The sequence below is a fragment of the Vanacampus margaritifer genome, chromosome 8 (assembly GCF_051991255.1).
Source record: "Vanacampus margaritifer isolate UIUO_Vmar chromosome 8, RoL_Vmar_1.0, whole genome shotgun sequence".
Taxonomy (NCBI): Eukaryota; Metazoa; Chordata; class Actinopteri; order Syngnathiformes; family Syngnathidae; genus Vanacampus; species Vanacampus margaritifer.
Genome location: NC_135439.1, coordinates 3,316,179 through 3,337,541, shown reverse-complemented (window position 1 = coordinate 3,337,541; position 21,363 = coordinate 3,316,179). Strand labels below are relative to the sequence as shown.

General features: G+C 39.5%; 3 protein-coding genes across 4 annotated transcripts in view; all 3 read right to left on the bottom strand.

Annotated features, from left to right (window-relative positions):
- eya2 (EYA transcriptional coactivator and phosphatase 2) overlaps positions 1 to 3,935 on the bottom strand; it is a 68,275-nt gene extending 64,340 nt beyond the window's left edge. Inside the window, exons 1-2 of the mRNA XM_077573214.1 lie at positions 3,688 to 3,935; positions 172 to 221 (exon numbers count right to left, since the gene is read on the bottom strand). The gene's annotated coding sequence lies outside the window, so the exon portion shown is untranslated. The remainder of the gene's footprint in view (positions 1 to 171; positions 222 to 3,687) is intronic.
- A 255-nt stretch (positions 3,936 to 4,190) lies between these two features.
- On the bottom strand, positions 4,191 to 13,641 carry LOC144056654 (cell division control protein 42 homolog). 2 transcript variants are annotated; one of them, XM_077573626.1, is made up of 6 exons: positions 13,480 to 13,641; positions 12,340 to 12,465; positions 11,909 to 11,981; positions 11,700 to 11,809; positions 11,128 to 11,325; positions 4,191 to 6,041 (listed from the first exon to the last, which is right to left on the bottom strand). In XM_077573626.1, exons 2-6 carry the CDS (start codon positions 12,442 to 12,444, stop codon positions 5,952 to 5,954), a joined length of 576 nt encoding a protein of 191 aa, XP_077429752.1. In that variant the 5' UTR covers positions 12,445 to 12,465; positions 13,480 to 13,641; the 3' UTR covers positions 4,191 to 5,951. The 2 variants fall into 2 exon arrangements, with proteins under 2 accessions (XP_077429752.1, XP_077429753.1); XM_077573627.1 differs by lacking the exon at positions 4,191 to 6,041 and adding an exon at positions 6,455 to 9,654.
- A 371-nt stretch (positions 13,642 to 14,012) lies between these two features.
- snrpe (small nuclear ribonucleoprotein polypeptide E) lies at positions 14,013 to 16,081 on the bottom strand. Its single transcript, XM_077573628.1, has 5 exons — positions 15,892 to 16,081; positions 15,502 to 15,528; positions 15,355 to 15,417; positions 14,686 to 14,764; positions 14,013 to 14,208 (listed from the first exon to the last, which is right to left on the bottom strand). The coding sequence occupies exons 1-5, from the start codon at positions 15,943 to 15,945 to the stop codon at positions 14,153 to 14,155; spliced, it is 279 nt and encodes a 92-aa protein (XP_077429754.1). The 5' UTR covers positions 15,946 to 16,081; the 3' UTR covers positions 14,013 to 14,152.
- Positions 16,082 to 21,363: the final 5,282 nt, after the last annotated feature.

Genomic DNA, 21,363 nt, shown 5'->3' with positions numbered 1-21,363 from the left:
TTAGAAATCTGCTACTTTTAAGTTTGTATGTTAGTGCTACAACCGATTAGTTGACTACTCGATGCATTAATTTGACTACTCATCATGAATGTTTAAAACTCAAACTCGACTAATCTCGTTTTTGGCATCTTGTCTTCCAATAAGCTAATTTACAGAATCCTTTCAACTCACCCAATCTGCTGCCGTTGGCCATATTGTAACGTGGTGTGGAGCAGCGAAGTCTTCATACGTCCGCACAGGTATAAGAATATGAAAAAAAAAAGGGTTATGGATCACATATGGAATAATAACAAATCTTTGCAAGTATGAATATGTCCCTCTAGAACACATGGAATTATATGTGGGGTTCCCCAAGGTTCAATTTTAGGCCCAATACTTTTTAATCTTCATATCATGGAATTTCCTCATGGATGACATGGGCCATAAAGAGAAAAAAATCTTTCCTCATCCTTATTTTGTTCCCTGATCACAAAGGCATTAGTGACATCAACAAAATACTTACAAAGAGTTGCGAGAAAAAAAAAAAGATCTTCAGGACAAAACAATTGGCTGCAGATGACGGTTCCCACTGACACAATTAGTAGCTACGCGGGTCTGCGTATGTGTTGCGCTGTGATTTTTCCATGGTTTTGGATTTCACATCATGCGAGAGGTACGCGGAACTCCAATGCTGGGTGAGAGCTATGCTTAGCAACAACAACTAAGCAAGTTTAGCTTCAAGACACTTTGTGGTTTTTGACATGTTATATTTAAATGATGCTTAAACAGAATAGTAAATGAATGCGTGGGATCAGAAAAGGAAGTGACAACTGGTGACAATATGATATTTTACATATACCATATATATGATGCCATTTTCCAATAGAAGTGATTTTAATTTTGAATTGTGGTGTAGTCAGATTTATTTGTAATTAATTTATTGGCGCCAAATAGGCCTATAGTTTAAATATAGTACCTTTTTTTTCCTCATCTCTATGACAAGTACCGTTTCTTCTTCTTTGAACCCTATAGCAGTGTGCATGCCATGTGTAACAATGCTGCCCCTTTCAGGTCAGGATTGGTACTACAACCAAACAATAACTGGTTTGGAGGGGAAGATTCACAATTTTTTGTGTCGATATATGTGTGGTGTTGATTATCTGGAGTACACCAGTCTGAATCCATCACATTTTAGAAGGAATGATTAAGATGTTAAAAAAGGATTACCAGGATATACCTGCACAGGGCCAGTAAGTGTAGAGCGCATCGATATTTTCGATCTCCGAGCGCGAATGCTAAAAAGCAATGAGCGACCACATAAGCTGCTTTTTCCTCTGCTCCCGATCGTTTCCTCCCAGATCCATCTCAAATTAATTCTAGGAACAGGTAGTTTGGGTTTGGTCCACCGTGGCTGGCTGGAGGGCTTGAGGGGCCATCTCTGGCAACCAGCGCCAACATAAACACAGAAATTCCGCCCCAATTAGAAACGCTAAATGCATTGGACTCGGTACACTACAAGGGCCGGCGCGTGCAATTAACGCAGCCTGGGCTCCCACTGGCTTCCTCGGATGGCTGGGATGGTTAAGATGGATACGGTTTCAGTTCAAGGCCAGTCAGTGGAAGTCTGATTGGGCAGGTTGGACTCATCATGGAAATATAAACACAAGGGTGAGGGGGGTGGGGGTGAACTCTGTGTTTTGGAGGTTGAGGCTTTCATTCGGCCAGTCCTGCGGAGTTTGAACCGGAGGAGGGATATGCGAGGTGAGGAACAACAAGCAACGGCCTCTTCACATTCGACAACATACGGCGGAAAAGAAGGCGGACGTGCGGTCTGAAAAGTAAAGCCACATTAGAGGGCAGGGGGGGTCAAACTTGTTTTCATTGCGGGCCACATTGTAGTTATGGTTACGTAGGGTTACCAGATTTTCCAAATTAAAAACCAGGACACTACAATTTCACTGAAATACATAATAAATTCTCACCAGGAACTAGTTATAACAAATTACATTTTTCACTTAAACTTTTAATCTGTTGACTGGTTGTCATGTTATTACTTTAGCTAATGCTAAATGCTATCGTGGTTGACAGTTCAACAGCGCTAAACAAGACAATACACACACCATTATCCAACTTTTTTTTGCTCGGCACGGTCCCACATTGCTTCAATGTTAATTAAAGCTCACATTCAGTCCGACTTCATTGCCCGATTCCCAGACATGGACGCAGATTTAGTTCCACTATGACACAAATATGCATGTGAAAGTAAATGGGAAGGAAATCAAAAGTTAAATACTGTTTTAATTGGTTTCTTGTATGACTGACATACACGTAACATGGCTTGCTAAAATAAATTGGAACACCCGGCCGGAAGTGCGTAGAATTGGAACAAAACGAGCTGGCGATATTTATCGTTAAATTGTGCGCATAATGTAAGTAATTTGGAATCAGACGATACATACCCCGGGAGGCGGGAATTTTTGAAGCAAGTTGAAATTTGAATGGTGTAAATCGGAAGCATTATGTGGGAGTTGTTTCACGGCAAAAAAAAAAAGGTTGCTTAAGCATTCCCACAATTAAACGTGTTGTTTTCTTTGCATACTCCAAAATAGAAACTATGGCGAGCGTATTAGCATTAGTCCCTGAAGCGTGTCTGTTATGTGTATCAGGGATGTGGCGGAAAGAATACACAAAACTACAGGGAACAACTCGTGTGGTTAAAGGAGGAAAACAGAATTGAAGGCCTGGATAAAGGCCCATTGTCCTCTTATAGTGGCCATTGTGTATTGTTTGTTCCTCCCACTCAGCCCTCGGGCTAACAGTTTGCTAACAGAGCTCTAACTCCATTGCGTCCAATGAAAATCCATACAAAACATTTAGCAGCGTGTGAGAAAGAGGGGAAATTCAATAAGATGCTTAACGCAATTTATAAATGACAGGAAGAGCCAATCGAACTCAGATGCCCCAAAAAAAAAAAAAAAGCAAGAGATGAATTTGCGCCTAAAAGTATTCATTTGGCTCTACTTTGCTGAGCGTGCATTCTAGTGGAAAATGTCGTACGTGGGCCAAAGCGACGCAGGCTACGAGGTCTTTCTTTTCCCGCCCTCGCAGATGATCAGTCATGCCGTCAACAGACGTCTCCACCGAGGTATCCCCACCAAACTAATGGTTTCTGTTGGACATCGATAGTAAACCAATCTGCAGGCTGCGAGGCACAGGAAGCAGATCTCATTAGCGCTTATTGGACTGTCTTCTAAGGAAACTTTCATCTTGAGACAGCGGGCCTGAAAGCCGGCCTAATGTCGCTCACTTGCTCCACGTTTAATGGTCCGCTGCCAGACGTCTAATAGACGAATGAGCCGTGAAGGAGGGAGGGAGTGAGGTCACCAGGATGTTGTTTCAACACGTACGCATTCACTACTGCAACTGTTTGACCACACCATTTTCTTATTGTCAGATACGTAAAGCACAATAAAATAAAAGATTACATTTTTCTTATGTAGTGGTCCCCACAATGTAATATTCCCAATATATATACAATGTAGTAGTCTAGATGTAATGCCCCCCCCCAAATGTAGTGACGTAGTGTTACTCAGGATGTAATGTTGCGGTCCCTACTAGGGCTCCACAAAACGTAGACTTTTATAATTCAAGTACAATAATTACAAAATATGTTACCTATAATTAATTGGCTGTAGTGCGTTAGCCTACCTGGTGAGAGCAGTGAAACATGCTTGAGCAGGCAAAATCAACAAACTATTTCAATTAGTCATCGTGCTCCGTGTCTTTCAAATTTGGGTCTTCCGGCACAGCTAGCAGCAGACGGTTGTCCGATTGTGCATCGAGAAAGAAGATGGTGGCCTCTACGAATTCCCGCTAATTCTATGAGCAGGGGAGGGCCCTAATGCGGCACTTAACATTTGTGAGCCGACGAGGCCTTAACTAACACGTAAAAATATTCTATGTACAGGCAATGAAGTACTTGTACCTCATGGCTTGGTCCACTGTAGATTAGTTGCTTGTGTAGAAAACTTAGCAAATGCTTTTTTTTTTGCCAACTGCATTTATTAGCTAAACAGCACCACCTACTGGCTTGCTTTGAAACCCCACGTTAATGTAATGTCGGCCTACTGAGTGAAATATTTCTGGTCGATAAAAGTTCTGCAATTATTGAGGTGGAACAATACTAAAACAATAACTGAGAGTGAACGTGGTAAAGGCAATTAAGGTATAAGTTTAATATTTTTAAGAATGCATTATACAAAGAACAAAGACCTTTAGACAAAAGCATTTGGTTTTTCACCAAAACAACAACAGGTTATAATGATACTGACATGGGATGTATGTCAACCCAACTCTAAGCCACCAGTTAAAGAAAAGAACCAAGCAAATCTTCATCAACCAAACAGTCTCTCTGCAGTTAAAGGTGTTTTTAGGCAAAACCAACCACTGGTTTTCGTGGTACGGAATGGCAGGTATAAATTCAAATGTTTATATTGTGTAGTAGAGTTGAAGCAATAGTAGAGAGAGGAGTGATATCAAGACAGACACAAAAAAATGTGTGCCAGAAACCAACAAAAGGATGAAAAGAAAATATTTGGGTCAAAACTGCAGCCTACATAAACGTGTGGCTTCTTGACTCTGCTGCACCTGCGAGACCAAGGTTCCGCTGCGTAACATCTACACATCCGACCATCTTCGAGATCATAGGTGTCAAAACTCCGGTCCTCATATATCAGCTGTGTTGGAGAAGGGAAACATCCAAAAACCTGCAGGACTCCGGCCCTCGAGGACCGAGTGTGCGCACCCCCTGCTTTAGGGGGTGCGGCTGATCTGGAGCGGCTGATCTGGAGCGTGTCCCAGCTGACTATGGGCGAGAGTCTATTTGAAGTCTAAGAGTTAGATTGGCTGAAAATCTTGCTGCACTCTCCCTTGGTCCCATACAATGAATGAAGAGCACACTTGATCTAACACTGTTAAGGGTAAAGTCATGTGGCAATTTCATATTTGAACAACTCGTGAAAAATAAAAGAAAGAATTCAACTTCAGGTTACTAACTGTATTGCCTCATATTAACCCCTGGGCGTTATTTGACCATTTTTTTTGGCTTTTTGTTGGTTCTGACCAAGCCATTTCAAAATAAAATAACGCCCAGGGGTTTTAAAGTGTCCTTTCCGACCGACAGAGTTCCCTTAGTGGTTAACAGGGGTGGCAAACCCAGGTCCGCAAAGTAAAAACCCTGCCACGGTTTGGCTTTATGGTAGCTAGCAAGCTCCCTAGCTAGCTCCCCGGGTGCTCGGTTACCCGCTACGGCGCTAGCTAGCTAGCACAAGGCGAGAAAGCCACAACTGTGGCAGGGTTTTTACTTTCTGGACCTGGACTAGCCCCCTCTGGTGGTTAAATGTGGGGAACAAGTAATAAATACCATGGTCAAAGTATGATGCGCTTGGGGTGTTGGCAAAACAAAAACATGAGCACCAGGAAATGCTGATGGAAGCGTTTCCTCCGGTGGTGCCCAGACAATGAGGAAGGGCTGGGGCGGGACTCCACAATGGCTGAAGGCTAACTAACAAACATGGTTGGGGGCTTGAAACCGTTGGTAGATCGGGCCACAACAACTGATCGCATTTGGAGAAATCTACTTAAAAGCTCAACAACGTTAATTCTACATGTACATAAGCTTGGTATCTGAATCCCCGTCAGTGGCGATGGCAGTCTGTGCAAAGCCTGCGTAACCTGCTGGTTCGGCTGATGATCTTCTACCCCCAAATCGGACTTGCGGGCGAAGCTTCTTATTGCGGAGGCAGTTAAACGTGGTTGATCGTTCTCGTCGTGCCTTTGGAGGTCAGCGCTGTCTATCAGCCTTTAGCAGAGTCATGGAAATGTGGTTGGGTGGGTGTGGTGGGGGGGGGGGGTGTTGGTATGTATGCAAAGAGTGTGTGTTGGATGCGTGCGCTGCGAAAAGGACGCGCTTTTCATAGCAGCACACATTTGCGCTTCTTCTTGGGCTCGGGGGGCTCCAGTGCGGCCAATATCGCCTCATCAAACACATTCTTTAGGCCTTTCTGTGAACAAAAACAAATACACAGGCTAAATAAGGGGGGTGGGGGGCGGGTGCAAACGTGCAGCGGGCAAACAAAGGCAAATCAAGTGGGGCCAAACGTCTTTGCATTTTCAAATCCCAGACGAGAGAATAAAATGACTGCATAAAAGGTGACAAAATGAACAGTGGGAACAAATAGTGATGTTGGGTCAACAAATCTAAGTTTACGCTTGATAAATGTAAAACTTTGTGGAGCACGGAGAGGCCAAGTCAAAGTTGAAACCAAGAAACGTGATCGCAAACGTTCCGCCATGTTCATTTTATGTTATCCGTGTATGGCAAGTTCAATTTTGGGCATTTGCACCATAAACAGATACTCGATAAGATGTTATTTAAATGTTTCAGATGAACAGCAGAAAAAGAAGGGAGCAGCGAAAGAGTAGCCCATTTGTGCTTTATTACACATTTTTTTCCCCCCACACAACTTTTATAGTGTTTTCTTTAAGTTACAATATCAAGCATTGCAAAGGGTTGCAGAATGGTTTCATATGTTTCTGTTCAAAAGTTTATGTACATTCACCATGGACATATTGTCTTGCCCAGTCATTTTCTTTACAGTATACTTTTTTTTCTGGGACTTAAGAAATTGTACAAAAATCAATGGAAATTTTTTTAGGATCTTACATATCAATATTGTCTGTATTTGATTAAAGCATATTTTTCTGGTTCCAGAATACCATAATATCACATTGTTTGGTGTAAAAAAAAAAAAAAAAAAAGTTCAATCACACATGTAAATTAAACTTCAGTTATTTTTTTAATTATCTCATTGATTAATTGGATTTAAAAAAAATACTTTGCATTAACATGTATTGCAAAATATTTTTTTTGAAATTACTGGTTAATAACCATTGATTATTGTTTACTATACTACAACTATAATTTCCCCCCATAAATCGATTGATTCAGTTACTGTTTTGGTTCGTAACATGCCAATTATTAAAATAGTTGACAATCAATTTGATAACCGATCAGTTGTCAATCAAATTTGACACCTCTAATTCGTACTTGTATTAATTTGCAAAGAGTGACATAAAACAAAGAGTGGAAATTAATTAATTAATTAATTAATTAAGTCTCTTGCCGCTGGTGTGTCGCAAGCTCGTGCAGAGCGAAGGGCCGTAAGCAACATGTCAGAATATTTGCTGCATAATTCAGAGTTCTTCATTCTTTGCTGTTGCAAAACATATCATGAGCTCAACGCGAATGTCATCGCGTGGCGACAGATTGTGACAAGTTCCCGTTTGGCGTTCCGTGCCTCTGCTTCGGTGCGTTTAGCTTGCTCAAAACACCCCAGCCAAACTACTTTGCTGTCACCAGAAGGAGCTGGAGAATGTGGCTAACCTTTAAATTCTACAAATGATATGTTTTGCCCCTGTTACGTGAGTTTAAATCAAGTGAAAAAGAAAAAAAAAAAGTTCTCAACAATGAGCACAACTCAAATTCTTTTTTTTTGGTATTTACGCAATCAAGTCTGCCCCAGAAAAGGTGTTAAAAGTCGTTACAGTTGAAAATTGCCGGGCAAACGTTTTCCCTGACATTCGCAAGAAATTGGACAAAATGTGTCCTGCAGCCGAACAAACACAAAAGTCATCATAATAGACCATTTCAAGCACAACAATGCATAGAATCGAGTGATGGACAAATGAAGCGTCATGAAGCACTTGATATTTTTTTATATCTCGAGATGGCCTTCCTGGTTTAAAGATGCAATGGAAATTTAATCCATTTCCATGGCACTTGCCTTATCTTTAAAACAAGAGCGCCATCTAGAGAAATAAAAAAATATATATACTATAAGTGCTTCAAGAAGCTTTATTTTCCCATCATGACTAGAACTTCTCTACTTTGAAGAATATTATATAATGAAAATGTACCGTTGCGGTCAAGATAGCAACGCACTCTCTCTGATTGCACTTTTAAAAAAATGTTTTCTTATATCTTTTCAAGTGCTTAAATTAAAGTACAAACTGTGCCACATGGAACGGCATTATGTCAACTACTGCAGGAAAATATGCATCCCAAATTCTTGGATATGCTTTTGCTTTAATATTGACCTCGGACCTTGTTAACTCTTTGACTGCCAGACGTTTTCAGAAAAGGGATGCCGTGGGTGCCAGCCGATTTAAGCATTTTTGACTGATCTTTCAAGGTCCACAGAAAATGTTGTGTTTGGACTATGGAAACACACATACTACCAAATGAAAGATTGGACTCTCATCTTTCATCAGAAAAAATAGTTTGTTTCTACCTTATTCCGTTTTTCAGTAATCAACAATAGAAAATGGTTAGTTTCACCTCTGTTTTGAAAAAAAACGTCTTTTAACGTCTTTGGCACTCCTCCATAGGATTTTACTAAACGTTATTTAACGTTTTTGGCAGTCAAAGAGTTAATGAACAATGTTATGGTCGTTATGTGTCCGATAAAATTCTTGCTTAGATATATTGCGGGACAACAAACAGTCCAATGAAGAGTTGTGAACGGGTTTTCACTAGTCCCACTGCTACAATTCATGTAACAAGCATACACAAGCGTCAGACAAAAAGTCTCGTATTGTAAACAATTCAAAGAGAGAAATCATGAAGATGAGCAGCGAAGCGTTGCCAGTACGAGGGATGTAACGATAACAGCAATACGCTGATATTAAAATTGCTACAAACAGTCTCGGCAACCTATGGTGGTTAGTTTATTAGTGCAGTTTAATTTGAATTAGGAATGTTCCTCCACAAATAGACTTGATATACTCAAGCGTGCGTGCATTAGCAATTAAGGGCCTCAATATTAAGTGTTACTAGTGATTGTTTGTCGGTCATTTATGTATGTTTTTTTTTCCAATTAAAAAATTTTAATAAATGTTTTTTTTTTTTTTTTTAAATATATATACACATTTATGTATGTTGAAGTTAATGCTACCTGTACTGTTTGAACCATATACATAACTATGACCTCAGCTAATTAGCATTGTACACATGCTTGTGTTTATTTCATTTGTGCTTACTTTTTGTCCTACAGAAACCACGCTCACACACACAAAAAAACACATTAAACAGTCCAAAGATTATTGCTCACATGGACTAGGCTATGTTCAAACATAAATCAGTCATACCAGAAAATATTTTTCTGAATCTCTGTAAAAAAAATAAATAAATAAATAAGCCAGTACTTTTTGTCTGCTTCAGCCAAACACAGCATTGTGAACTACATATAGATTGTGATACACATTATCGTGATAATTATTGTATCATGAGGTTGATATCGTGATAATTATCATATGGTCACGTTTGGATATCGTTACATCCCTAGTCAATACAGGCTTTAAACTGGATAATAAATGATTTGTGATTGGTTTAGATTCATGAACTAGGATGTATGTTTTCAAAGATTGTGAAAAGTGACAAGATTTTTTAAAAAAAACGTTAGCATTAGCAGTGGACAAAAGTTGTAGCAGTTGCACATTCGTTAAAATTAGAAGTTAAATTAAAAGTTAAAATATGCAGCATTTTCTCTGTCTCTGCATCTCAGGAGGTTCGAGGGCAGCTAGGATAGCTTCATCAAATACATTCTTCAGCCCTCGCTACAGTGACAAGAGAGGGAAGACAACAAGATCTCAGTTAGCAAAGAAACGTGAAAGGAGAGGACCGGAAGAACGCAGCAGAGCGTGGAAAAAGAAGGAATTTGAGGGGATATGAGCAAGCCGGGTCCGAGTGAGGGTACAAAGAAAAAGTGAAAGCTGAACTCAACTACGAAGACAACCAAAAGTGAGGACAGCGACTGTGTGCAGGAAAAAGGAAATGACATCAGCAAACTATGCGGGGAGGGAAGGAAGGAGCACAAGAGTGAGGCAGGGGCTCAAATACAGCTCAAATCCACACTATTGTTCTTGAGGTCGTTCGGAATCACAATACCACGACTCCCTTCCTTTTTAAACTACGCCACCAAATCGATACGATCCGAAGACCTTTCCAAGTATTAGCTTTGAATGTGTGGCATTTCCTTCAAAGATGTCGCTCTCCCAAAAAGACGATTAATGTGTGTTCTGATTTATTTTGCTGCTTTTCCATTTCATAGCAAGTTTTGTTACCCCTCTGGACATGATATATGCAAACACGAAAGCCTAAATATCAGCTACTGTCATCTTTGGTGGCTCTGTGGTCACATCTTGTATTTAAAAAACAAAACAAGACAACAACAAAAAAAAACACAAGTAGTTCAATATAGCTTTCTAACTATAAGCTCATGATGTTAAGTCATTTGCTCCCAAAAATGTATAAATATGTCCTATTTTAAATATTGCCATGCTCCCAAAGACGTATTCATATGTTTTATGCTAGAGCATACAGAAGGTTTTGATGCAGCCTCTGAACTGAAGAGAATGCTTGAAGCAATGGTAGTTAGTACAAAAACGGCCAGCAGGTGGCAGCAGAGTATAAGAGATCAACCGGGGTCATGTTGCAAAAAGGCTCTTTTCCCCAGTGTTTTAAACTGATTTGTGAATAATGATGAAACTTAGCTATATTCTAATGCTAATTGCTGCAAAACGGAAACAGATACAAATTTTTTTTTTTTCCTGATGAAAGAAGAGACTCTTATCTTTCTTTTGGTAGGTTGCATGTTTGTATATTAATTATATAATATTCTGTGGGCCTTGCAAAATCAGTCAAAATCCAGTAAAACAGCCGGGAGCGAAGGGGGTTGCTTTAGTGAAAATGGCTGCGAGTGAATGAGTTAAAAGCACACTTCATTCTGTTGTATGTTGGGATGAAAAAAAAACAATAATATTAACTTGAGATTTTTCTTTCAATACTATGTGGCAAAACCTCAAGTGATCATTACTGATTCAATGACTGATATTTTTTACATACAGTAGATAAAAAATGAATAAAAATCAAAACAGTGAGAGGGAGAAAAAAAACAACGCAAGACAAAGCTTATCAAGCATTTTGTGCAAAGGCTGGGCTAGAATTTAGACATGCACTCCCCCCCCCCTCCATTTTCTTAGCTCTTGCTTTTAAAATTGTGGATTGTGTAGGTATCAGGTATACGTTACCTGTGTGAGGGCTGAGCACTCCACATATTTCACAGCCTTGAGGTCTCTTGCCAGCTTCTCTGCCGTCTCTGGGGTAATAGGTTTTTGCTTGTTCTTTGCCAGCTTCTCTATAGTTGAGGGGTCATCTCGTAAGTCAATCTGAGTGCCGACTAGCAGGAAGGGGGTCTTTGGACAATGGTGGGTGATCTCTGGAACCCACTGGACACACAAAGACAATTGTCTAGCAAACAATTCTGATGGCTCTCTCTGCTGATATCCACATACTCTGCTTTTATTTCTCACAAATTTCCTCTCACTGGACAATAATATAAATACATCGGCTTCCTTGACAATCATGCCATGTTTGTTGTTCAATAAATTAAATGCGGTGCATTAAACGTGGAGCTTTAATGCGCTATTTTCCGATAAAAACACCAGGGGTTGCAGTCATTCTGTCATAGTGAGTGGTGTGTTTAAGGGACTCGTGCTAGATGTGCAGGTGTGAGGCCCTGACTTTGTTTTGTTTTCACCAATAATATAAATTCACACAATAAAAAGGTGATGAATATAGCCAAAAGGAGACGGGAACTTACCTTTTCTTTTACGTTTTCGAATGATGAGGGAGACACAACAGAAAAACACACAAGGAAGACATCTGTCTGGGGATAACTCAGAGGTCGTAACCGGTCATAATCTTCCTGACCTGGAAAAAGAACATTACAATGATGTTTATACCGGATGAACCAGCCGTCAAATGTGCATCCTTGATAATAATAACTAAAAAAATAGACCAAATACATACCTGCAGTATCAAATAAGCCCAGTGTGTAGGGCTCGCCTCCAATCATTACAGTTACAGCATAATTATCAAACACCTGCAAAACAAAGAAAAACATCAACCATTTATTTCCCACATCCGAAATGATATGCATGCGTATGATATAACTAGAGATGGACCGTTAAAATTCTTGACCGAAAATCGTTAGATGAGGAAAACAAAGTTAAACTACGACCTGCCCAAAAAATATAAAAATAAAAGATAAATTAATAAACAGGCATTTCCATGCAGCAGCAATCAGGTTTACGCTCAACCGAGGTTTTTGAGCAAAACCTTGGAAAATAAACTGTCAAGCAAATCGTCAGGAGTCTGACGGGTTAAAAATATACCGAAACAATTTAGGCGCAAATACAATCAAGGGCTTTCCATATTCAAATAATTTTCCAAATACTTACTGTAGGTACATATTCAGAGGGAAATTTGTTTGTGGTGTATGAGATGAGCAGGCAGGTTTTACCCACAGCACCATCGCCAACTACAACACACTTGATGGTCTGCATTCTTCACTAATCATCCAACACCTAGAAGAGCAAAAATAAAGATGAATATTAATTAGGGAACTGTAATATTGGAATTTGGAGGCAATAGTGTACATAGGCCTAACGACCCCTGGTACAAAAACTGGCTAAAAGGCATAATCATCATCGTGGCATCCGATTTAGGTATAAACACTCCATGACACTTGATGATTAAAATCATAATTGCAATCGTGTCAGTAAAATGTGCTTAACAGCTTTCTTACTTCTCATCGAGTGTTTAAATTGCTTCAACAAAATTGCGACAAATGGCTCCAAGGCCTTATTATATTGTAGTGGCTACTTAATAGCCTAGCATGCAGAATGTTTCTTTATCGTAAACAAAAAGAACAGAAGCGCTGTACTCTAAGGAATGTATGTCCACAAGTTAAACCATCACTGCGACTAAAACGGTTTAACTAGCAGGATCATAACAAGCGCAAGCGGCTGCCGTTAGCTTAGCAGCTAGCCGCACAAGCTTGGGTATTACGGTTATTGCTGGCCTCAACTCGAGCCCCCGGCCCACACCCACCCCACTTTCCTGTCGGCTGATATACATGTACGGCGAAGCATCGGACGAATTACTATCCTTTTAGAAGTTATTTTTCTGCGGTCTTTCCTCTGAAACCTTCCAAATGTTTGACAATAACGATGTCCTAAAGCAGGTTGATAAGCGGCTTCACGGACTGTTACCCAATGGCCGGTTTTTAGTCGACCATATGTATAAAACAAGCCCAATTGACACTAGGTATTCGATTTCCACTCTAGCTTATGTCAGTCACATTAAATCGTGTACAGTCGTTATATTGCAGTTTTAATTATTTCATGGCTAAACGGATGTCTTCAATCAATCCCACAAATTAGCTTGCTAGCAAAGCCACTGGGCTAATCTCAAAAGGGATGCGAGCGATATGGCACACAAACTCACAATTTCACGCAAATCACACCAGTTCGACCGATAGTATCTACTTTATTTAAACTAAGAATCCAACAAGTTCACATTTGTGGCTTTTTCCTTACCGTATCATCCAATTGCGTCTTTACGTCGGGCGTTGGCAGCTCCACTCCGTACTAGGGGCTTCCCAGGCAACCGAACAGGGACACGCACTGCACTACGCTACGCTACACTAGTGCGAAAGTAAACGCCAAACCGTATTCATTTTTTTCTAGGTCTGCATGTTATACTTGTACATTATATGATTTCTATTTATATTGGGGGGGGGGGGGGGCAGATAATTACAATTGTTAACGGCTGGAACACCTACATATAAATAAAAATAATGAAATCTAAATCCCCGTGGTAGTACAATAAAAAAGGGCCCATATAAATACAACTTAAGTCTAAATAAGACATTAATATAATTAAAACGACAGTTCCCACTCCTTATATTTTAAAAACCTCAACGCAATTCATAAAGTTGTTTGGACCGAATGTAACATGTATTTGGAGAGTTGACCTACATAAACAAGCATTACGATAGTCTGCCACTAGATGTCAGTGCAACACAATGACACAAATTCTCATGCAAACGTGGGAGTAAAGCATATAAATATTGACAAAAAAACTACTTTATTTTCAAAATGAACATATGTTGTAGAAATGGACACTTTTCATAAACATATCACAATGTAGGTCTGGGACAAAGGAAACAAACATTTGACATTAGTCACGAATGGCTGGGATTTGCTGATGTCACTTTGATACACTCTGCAGCAGGGTAATGTTATCGCCTTTCAACATGATCCTTCCTGGAAGAGAAAGGAAGAGTAAAAAGTCAATTCTCATGTGGACAGAGCACTGAAAACACATCAAGCAAAAGCTAATTACTTGTATTTTCTACTCTTACACAAATTAGGTAACCAAAATAGTTCGCACATCTCTTGATTTGATGTTCAAATGTGGCTTGCAACCACAAAACTAAATACATTGTTTACCTCCCTACACAAGCAGTGCAAAAAAATAATAAAAACGACCCTAGACCCCTTTTGCTTCGCAGACGCGAGTTATGTTCAAGAGCGCCAATATATTGTTGTCAAGTTATTTTCACAGCTTTAAATTGGTTAATATTGCGTAAAACAACAAAATGTGTGGAAAGAACATTAGTATTGAAGAGAAAAAATAACTAGACCAATTAGACAAAGGGGGCTTCAGCTCTGAACTTCCTGCAATGCTAAGAAAACCTAAAACTGAGCAAAAATAAGAAAACACAATAAATAACCTCTTACCCAGTGGCTTCCTGTTCCTTGTCTTCATGTGGACTTCCTCGGAATCCTCAAGAACCAAGTTCATGTACTCATCAAAACCCTAAACATATCAAACAAATGTCAAACATTTGTTGACAAATTAGTTCATTCATATTTTCAAGTTCAATACAACAAAATCCCCAAATGTATTTATAGAATTAATGTACATAGTTCAAAAAAGGAATGCCAGTAATATTGTAACCGGCACGCTATGGCACCCTAACCATGTCGCTTAATCACACTGTAACTTCCACATTCTTGTTCAGCTAACATTATAATTGCTTATTGAAATGAATAAATCAACTCACAAACTTTAATATCTTGATCATGAGCCTAGTTACTAACTTATTACCATACATCAGTTACACAACTGGTTTTGGTTGTGTCGAACAGCTAATTTGGGATGCGCGCCATAAATCTTCAAAAAAAAAAACATTTTACAAAATCCCACTAGCAGATAGTTTGATACTGATTAAATGTTCTATACAGAAGTCAGGCTAGATCGAAAGACTTTTTTTTTTATTATTTTTTTACAATTGCTAAATATAAAAAGCCTTCTAACTGCCTCTGACTCCTTGAGATTAATTTCTCTTCCAGATAAAAGCCACAAGAAAATAATTCCTAAAGTAGTAAAGTTTGAGGGATACTTACAATGATACAGCCCTCTATTCTGATGTTGACCTGTTCATACAACCACACCTGAATCCTTGAGCGCTGCAAACAAATTAAACAAATTCAAATTGCAATCCCCACATCAACTATCAACACAGAGGAGAAAGAAAAATGTGAAATACTTACATTTTGGAGATATCTGAAGATTAGGTTCTGATTGATGTGGTCAAAGAAATTATTCACAAGTACAGTCATGCAAATTAGGCAGTGGCTATTGAGCCGTAAACAATAACTCTCCAATTCGCGTTATTTTTGCCGTGAACGGCTCTGATTGGTCAATCACCGGAATGAGAAACTATTATTTAATTTTACCCCTCTCCGTTATGCAAGTAGTCCACCATTAATCACATTCCAGCAGCAGATTTTTCAAACAATTTAGATTGTGAAGACATCCGCATTTTAAACAAGCATCAAAATAGAATGGCTAACCTCAGCTACCTCCGGTGAAAGGGCTAGCTTAACTGCTAAAGCTAAATGAGAGCGTTCGTGTCGTTCAAAGCGGGCTGAAAAGGATACAATGGGCTGAACCATAACCTTCTGGACCTTCTGTCCTTGCCCTCGGTACGCCATAATTCCAAAGCGCTTCCAAAAGTAGCTGGATGAGGATTTTTGGATTTGGTTCTTATTGTAAAACAGCAGAAGATGAAGACGAAGTACACGCGTTGTGATCAATGGCGGGCTTCCGTTTTTGCTTGCAGAGGGCGGGGCTACGGCATACAGGGATCTGTTTTTACAACAGCGCCTTTCCTGGTAGGAGGTCATTACTACAGGCAATTCAATAAAGGTCAACACCTCAGCTGGTTGAGTAGATTACTGCAGGGCTCTTGCTAGTAAATGTTACCTAGCAAGATCCTCCTTTTTTTTTTTCCACTAGTTAAAACACTTACAAAGTGTTAATTTTCCATGCACACATAGAATGTTCCAGTCAGTACTCACAGGCCTTGTCTAAAATGTCTGACATTATGATTACTGTACACCCGATTGTTTACTTTCTACAGTGATTCCAAGGGCTCAATGCACGCTGTTGTCATATTTTTTTTAAATAAATATGATGATCTCTGCCACAAGCAAATAAGCACTTTTGAGAAGAAAAGAATAAACATTTATGGCCGTCAAAAATTAAAACGGTCACATTTGACATTCATGACATTTGTTGACTTTCATAGATAACGGTGTTCTTCTCACTTATTCGAAACTCTTTGGGGAAGTCCAGCTGCTCATCTGTGGTCTTGAATTTACAGACAGAAAATTCCCGCTCCACTTTCAAAAGAAAGGACAAACTGCATAAATGTAGGGTTAAATAGGATGTTAAGGTTCATAATATATATATATATATATATTTTATTTTTATTTTTTTAAGTTATATCTGAACATTTGAGTATGCAAATGGTTTTAAATACAAGCTTTCTGGAGGGAAAAACATAATTCAGCCTCTAGATGGTAATGTTACATCACCTGACAAACTTCAAAACAGGCACGACTGGACATGTATTAAAGCAATACAAGCCAGAGAGAAAGAAGACTGCATGAAAAGTGGCTGTCGAAAAGGAAGTTCTGCATACTTATATTAGGTTTGCTAACTAAACTCACACTGTCACTCCACCATGTCACTCGACCATGACTTTTGTGCAAAGTGTACTTGATCAAGAACTTAATTCCACTGCTTCACAATTTCATACAGAGAATGAACAGAGAATATAAATGGATGGATGCCAATATAGCTTAGCATTTAGCATAGCTTCTTCATCCTCTTATTCCTATTATTCCTTGTCATCCATTGATGAGAACGATACTTGTCAGAAATAGAGTTTATCCGTTGCCATGGAGGTGATCATGACTGTTAATATTTACAATAATCTATGCCACATGAGTAGTAATAATAGTTAGCAAAAATGTAGCTTTGACAGTGGCAGTGCGTAATTATTTCCTCAATGAGTTTGTGCAGCAAATTGTTGGAGTTTAAATCTTTTCCTTTTTTTTTTTTTAGAGAGGAACATTCAAAATGTAACCCATTCAAAGTTGTAGGCTACAATTTTGATTTTGATAGTGTCAATAGTGTCTGGTAAATAAAAAGGCCTGCCTCAAACGTCTTGGAATTCAAACCATCATCACGTAATTTGAATAATAACCATAGAAACAAATAACAAACATTGAATTTACCACAAGGAAGGTCCGTTTCCTCTCGAGAACATTTCTAATCTACTGGCAGTTACAAACGTAGAAGAATTTTAACATGTAGATCGGAATATGCACCAATGTCGACAATCTTCTTCTGTTTGTCAAAAGCCAAGTCACCCGCTGAAGATAGTAGGTCAGATAACTGTGGCATTTTTTGGGGTCATTGCATGTAGCAGTTATATTTCTCAGTTCTATTATTTTTGTTTAGCAAGTTTTGCATTGTTTTACGCGTGAACGAGGTAGCCTATCAAAAACATTTCTGCTGATCAATTTCCCAGATAGAATGACTGACTCAAGAATGTCATTTCACTATCCCAGTTTACAAATAACATGATGAACTCAGTCAGGGAGGCCAACCTTGAGTGCAGTTGACATTAATAGCACTAATAACTTAAACGCACTCCGACCCCCCCCCCCCCTCCTCTCTCTCAAAAGCAACAGTGTCATGGAAATTAGCTACCGAGGACAGACAAGAGTCTGCAAGTGCGGTAGGAAGAAAAGAAGCGAGGAGCCTCTGAGTGGCGCAGGCCTCGTTCGGTGTCTCCTTTCAGGCCGGGCGGCCCTCAGCTGCAGCTTATGGAAGCACACGTCCCTCATCGGGAATCGTTGTCAAGCGCCAGATGCTTGGCTTTGTGCTACGAGGGCCGCTATGGATGGCTGACTCTCAATGCCACACAACAACAAGCTCACATTCTCAAGGAAGACTCGGAGAAGGCGACACTGTAGCCCTGGAGCTCAAAACAACAAAAACAACAATGAGGAAGCAGGTGTTAACATGCACGGGGTGGGGCCTTTACAACCTGGTCTGTTAATCATCGTCATTATGGCCATTATTAACAATTATTTAATCAAAGAGAAATGTCCTACTAATTACTCCACCCAGAAACAGAAATGTCATGGACTACACCTTGTCTTTATTTTTTTCTATTATTTTTTTTAAACAAACCCACAATTCAATGGGATGAAGTCATAATTTCACGAGTTGAATCTTGTCAAATGTTTAGAAAATATATTTACAGTAAAACATTCACTACTTAATTGGCAGGTCTTGATCTTTCTTGTACTATCTTGCTTAAATGATGTCGAAAAATTGAAAGTTACCTGATGACAATGCATTTAACAATGTATGATTTGCAATATATATATATATATATATATATATATATATATATCCTGAGTTTGGTCATGTGACATTCGTAAGCTGAGCTGTGATTGGTCATTACCTGAGCATTGAGCAACTGTGATGTAATTTTCAGTCGACAGCAAGTGGCAAAATGGCTGCCCCTTGTAATGGATACTAGCGGGTGAATTTTTCAATTTTTTTTATCAAAACGGCAAAGCAAAATCATTTTGCTGCTTACCTCCTATTCTACAAACGCAATATTAATCAGAGTAGAATACTGGGTCTGCATTGAACATATTATTGTAAAGAAAATGTTTGGATTGACTTCCCTTAATGTACAGTCAATTTGCATATGACCACCTCGTAAAATGTAATTGTATGTAAACATTAAAAATCATTATTTTGGTGTAGAATAGCACTGCATCACACTCATTTAAATTTTCAAAACAAATCTCGCATCATTCCAAATGTATAATCTATAGATTAAAGTAGTTAAGGGTACAAAACAAAACAAAACAAAACAAAACAAGACCCTTTTTAAAACATGGCCAGTCAGTATCAGTCTTATAATAAAATACAATGTTAGGACACTAATAAATTATTCTAAAAATCGACACTCTTGTTTTTTATCTTGTGTAATATCCAGCCCTGTGTTTCCCACCTTTACTTCCCTCATCTGACCCCGGGGCAAAGGAATTGCCAGAGTTAGCTGAACCTCCTTTCTGCTTCACTTCCTGTTCCTGTTGGTGATTGTTCAGTGAAAAGGGGAAGGCAGACGGGATGGGGAAAGGGGGCAGAGTGTGCGTGTGTGTGTGTTGGGGGGGGGGGGGGGGGGGACTATCCTCTTTGTTCTCCGCTCTGTCTCACCTGCTTGACCTCCACCTGACAAACCTGACCTGTGCCCCTGCCAGACAACCCCGAGTGGCTGTCTGTTTCCTGTCCCGTTGACGGACAGGATATTCGTTGCATGCTACTAAATGTGTTCTGTGTGTACAACCAGACCGGGTCGGGCACCAAATAGACTCTTTCCAATTTCAGAAGCAGACAGAGCAGGGCGATGCAAAAATGTTTCAGCCTTTGAACTTTTGACCTGTTTGTCATTTTGGTGCGACAGTCAGGTCAGGCTTTGTGTTGTCCTGTATGCGGTATCGGTCGTTGAGGTGACGGCGGGCACAGTAAGGGCACTTAAACAAACATATTCAGTCACGTTATTCAAAGTCGACAGTCTGACTCGCCACAGTGTGACTCATTATTTTTCTAACCTTTGCTTGGGTACAAGGGTTGTACATACACAGTTGTAGTTAGATTGTTTCTGTCACCACGTCACCAAAATGGACGTATCTTACATGACTGATTTATTTTATCTCTTGAAAAAAAAAAAAAAATCAATTCTTTGCCTATTTCTATTTGCAGGTGCAAAACCAAATAAGTGCCATGTGACTGGCTGACGTTCAGAAGCTGAGGCGTGATTGGACGCATAGTGGATTACGCCACACCAGCTAGCTAGCTAGCAATGAGCTTTGGCTGGCTAGCCAGCGCTTGCTCCTAAGTCAGTCATGATCACCTCCATGGCAATGAATAATCTCTATTTCTGACAAGTATCGTTCTCATCAATGGATGAAAAGGAATAATAGGAATAAGAGGATGAAGAAGTTATGCTAAATGCTAAGCTATATTGACATCCATCCATTTATATTCTCTGTTCATTCTCTGTATGAAATTGTGAAGCAGTGGAATTAAGTTCTTGATCAAGTACACTTTGCACAAAAGTCATGGTCGGAACGGAGTTAAAGCGAGGGGGAGAATCCAACTTTGATCAGCAAAATATCAGGCAGTTTAACTCTTTCACTGCCAGACGTTTTCAGAAACGGGCCAGCTGATTTAAGCATTTTGAGTGATCTTTCAAGGTCCACAGAAAATGTTGTGTTTGGACTATGGAAACACACATACTACAAAATGAAAGATTGGACTCTCAGCTTTCATCAGAAAAAAAAGTGTTGTTTCTACCTTATTCCGTTCTTCAGTAATCAACAATAGAAAATGGTTACTTTCACCGAAATTCTCTGTTTTGAAACAAAAAACGGAGAAAAATAGCTTTATGTTGTTTGTTGTTATTTGATGCACTCTAGTGAATTGTACACTTCTTTTTGTCCATGAATGATGCCACAAACACCTACTGTAAATAGTGCTTTACTTCTGTAAAACGCTTTCACCAACAATGAAAAAGTGTTTTTTGATTGCAAAATACGTTTATTTCCATTCAACAGTGTTACAATTTGACAAAACAATTTCACAAACTATTTACAAATGTGTGCAACTGTGGTACTACTTACAATTATGTGGATGTTTCAAATACAGTTTTTCTTTTTGTAATGCTCTCCTGCGTGCAAGGAGACGCCAGGACTCGCACAACAGTTTACTTTCACTTTCACATTGGTCCGTTTTGCGTGCAAACGTTACACTTTCTGGACGGCCTTTTTTTCCGGGGAATAAAAAGCAAGTAGCAGACTGTACACACTTCCTCCGATGAATATGCATTGGACTCGGGGCACTCTTCGTCGTCCGATCGAACGTCCGCCTGTGCGTGCTCGGCTGTGCTCCGCATTACGTAGCCGCCGCGTCAGCGGTTCCAATTTCGCCGTCAAGCTCGGATTCACCTTCATCATCATCGATGATGATCATCGTCG

Coding starts and splice junctions, on each gene's coding strand:
- LOC144056654 (XM_077573626.1), bottom strand. CDS start 12,444: ATGCAGACCATCAAGTGTGTTGTAGTTGGCGATGGTGCTGTGGGTAAA. Junction 11,982..12,339: donor CCTCTGAATATGTACCTACA/GTAAGTATTTGG, acceptor TTTGTTTTGCAG/GTGTTTGATAATTATGCTGT. Junction 6,042..11,127: donor AGTGCTCAGCCCTCACACAG/GTAACGTATACC, acceptor TTTTGTTCACAG/AAAGGCCTAAAGAATGTGTT.
- snrpe (XM_077573628.1), bottom strand. CDS start 15,945: ATGGCGTACCGAGGGCAAGGACAGAAGGTCCAGAAGGTTATGGTTCAG. Junction 14,765..15,354: donor GAATAGAGGGCTGTATCATT/GTAAGTATCCCT, acceptor TGATATGTTTAG/GGTTTTGATGAGTACATGAA. Junction 14,209..14,685: donor AAGGAACAGGAAGCCACTGG/GTAAGAGGTTAT, acceptor TTTCTCTTCCAG/GAAGGATCATGTTGAAAGGC.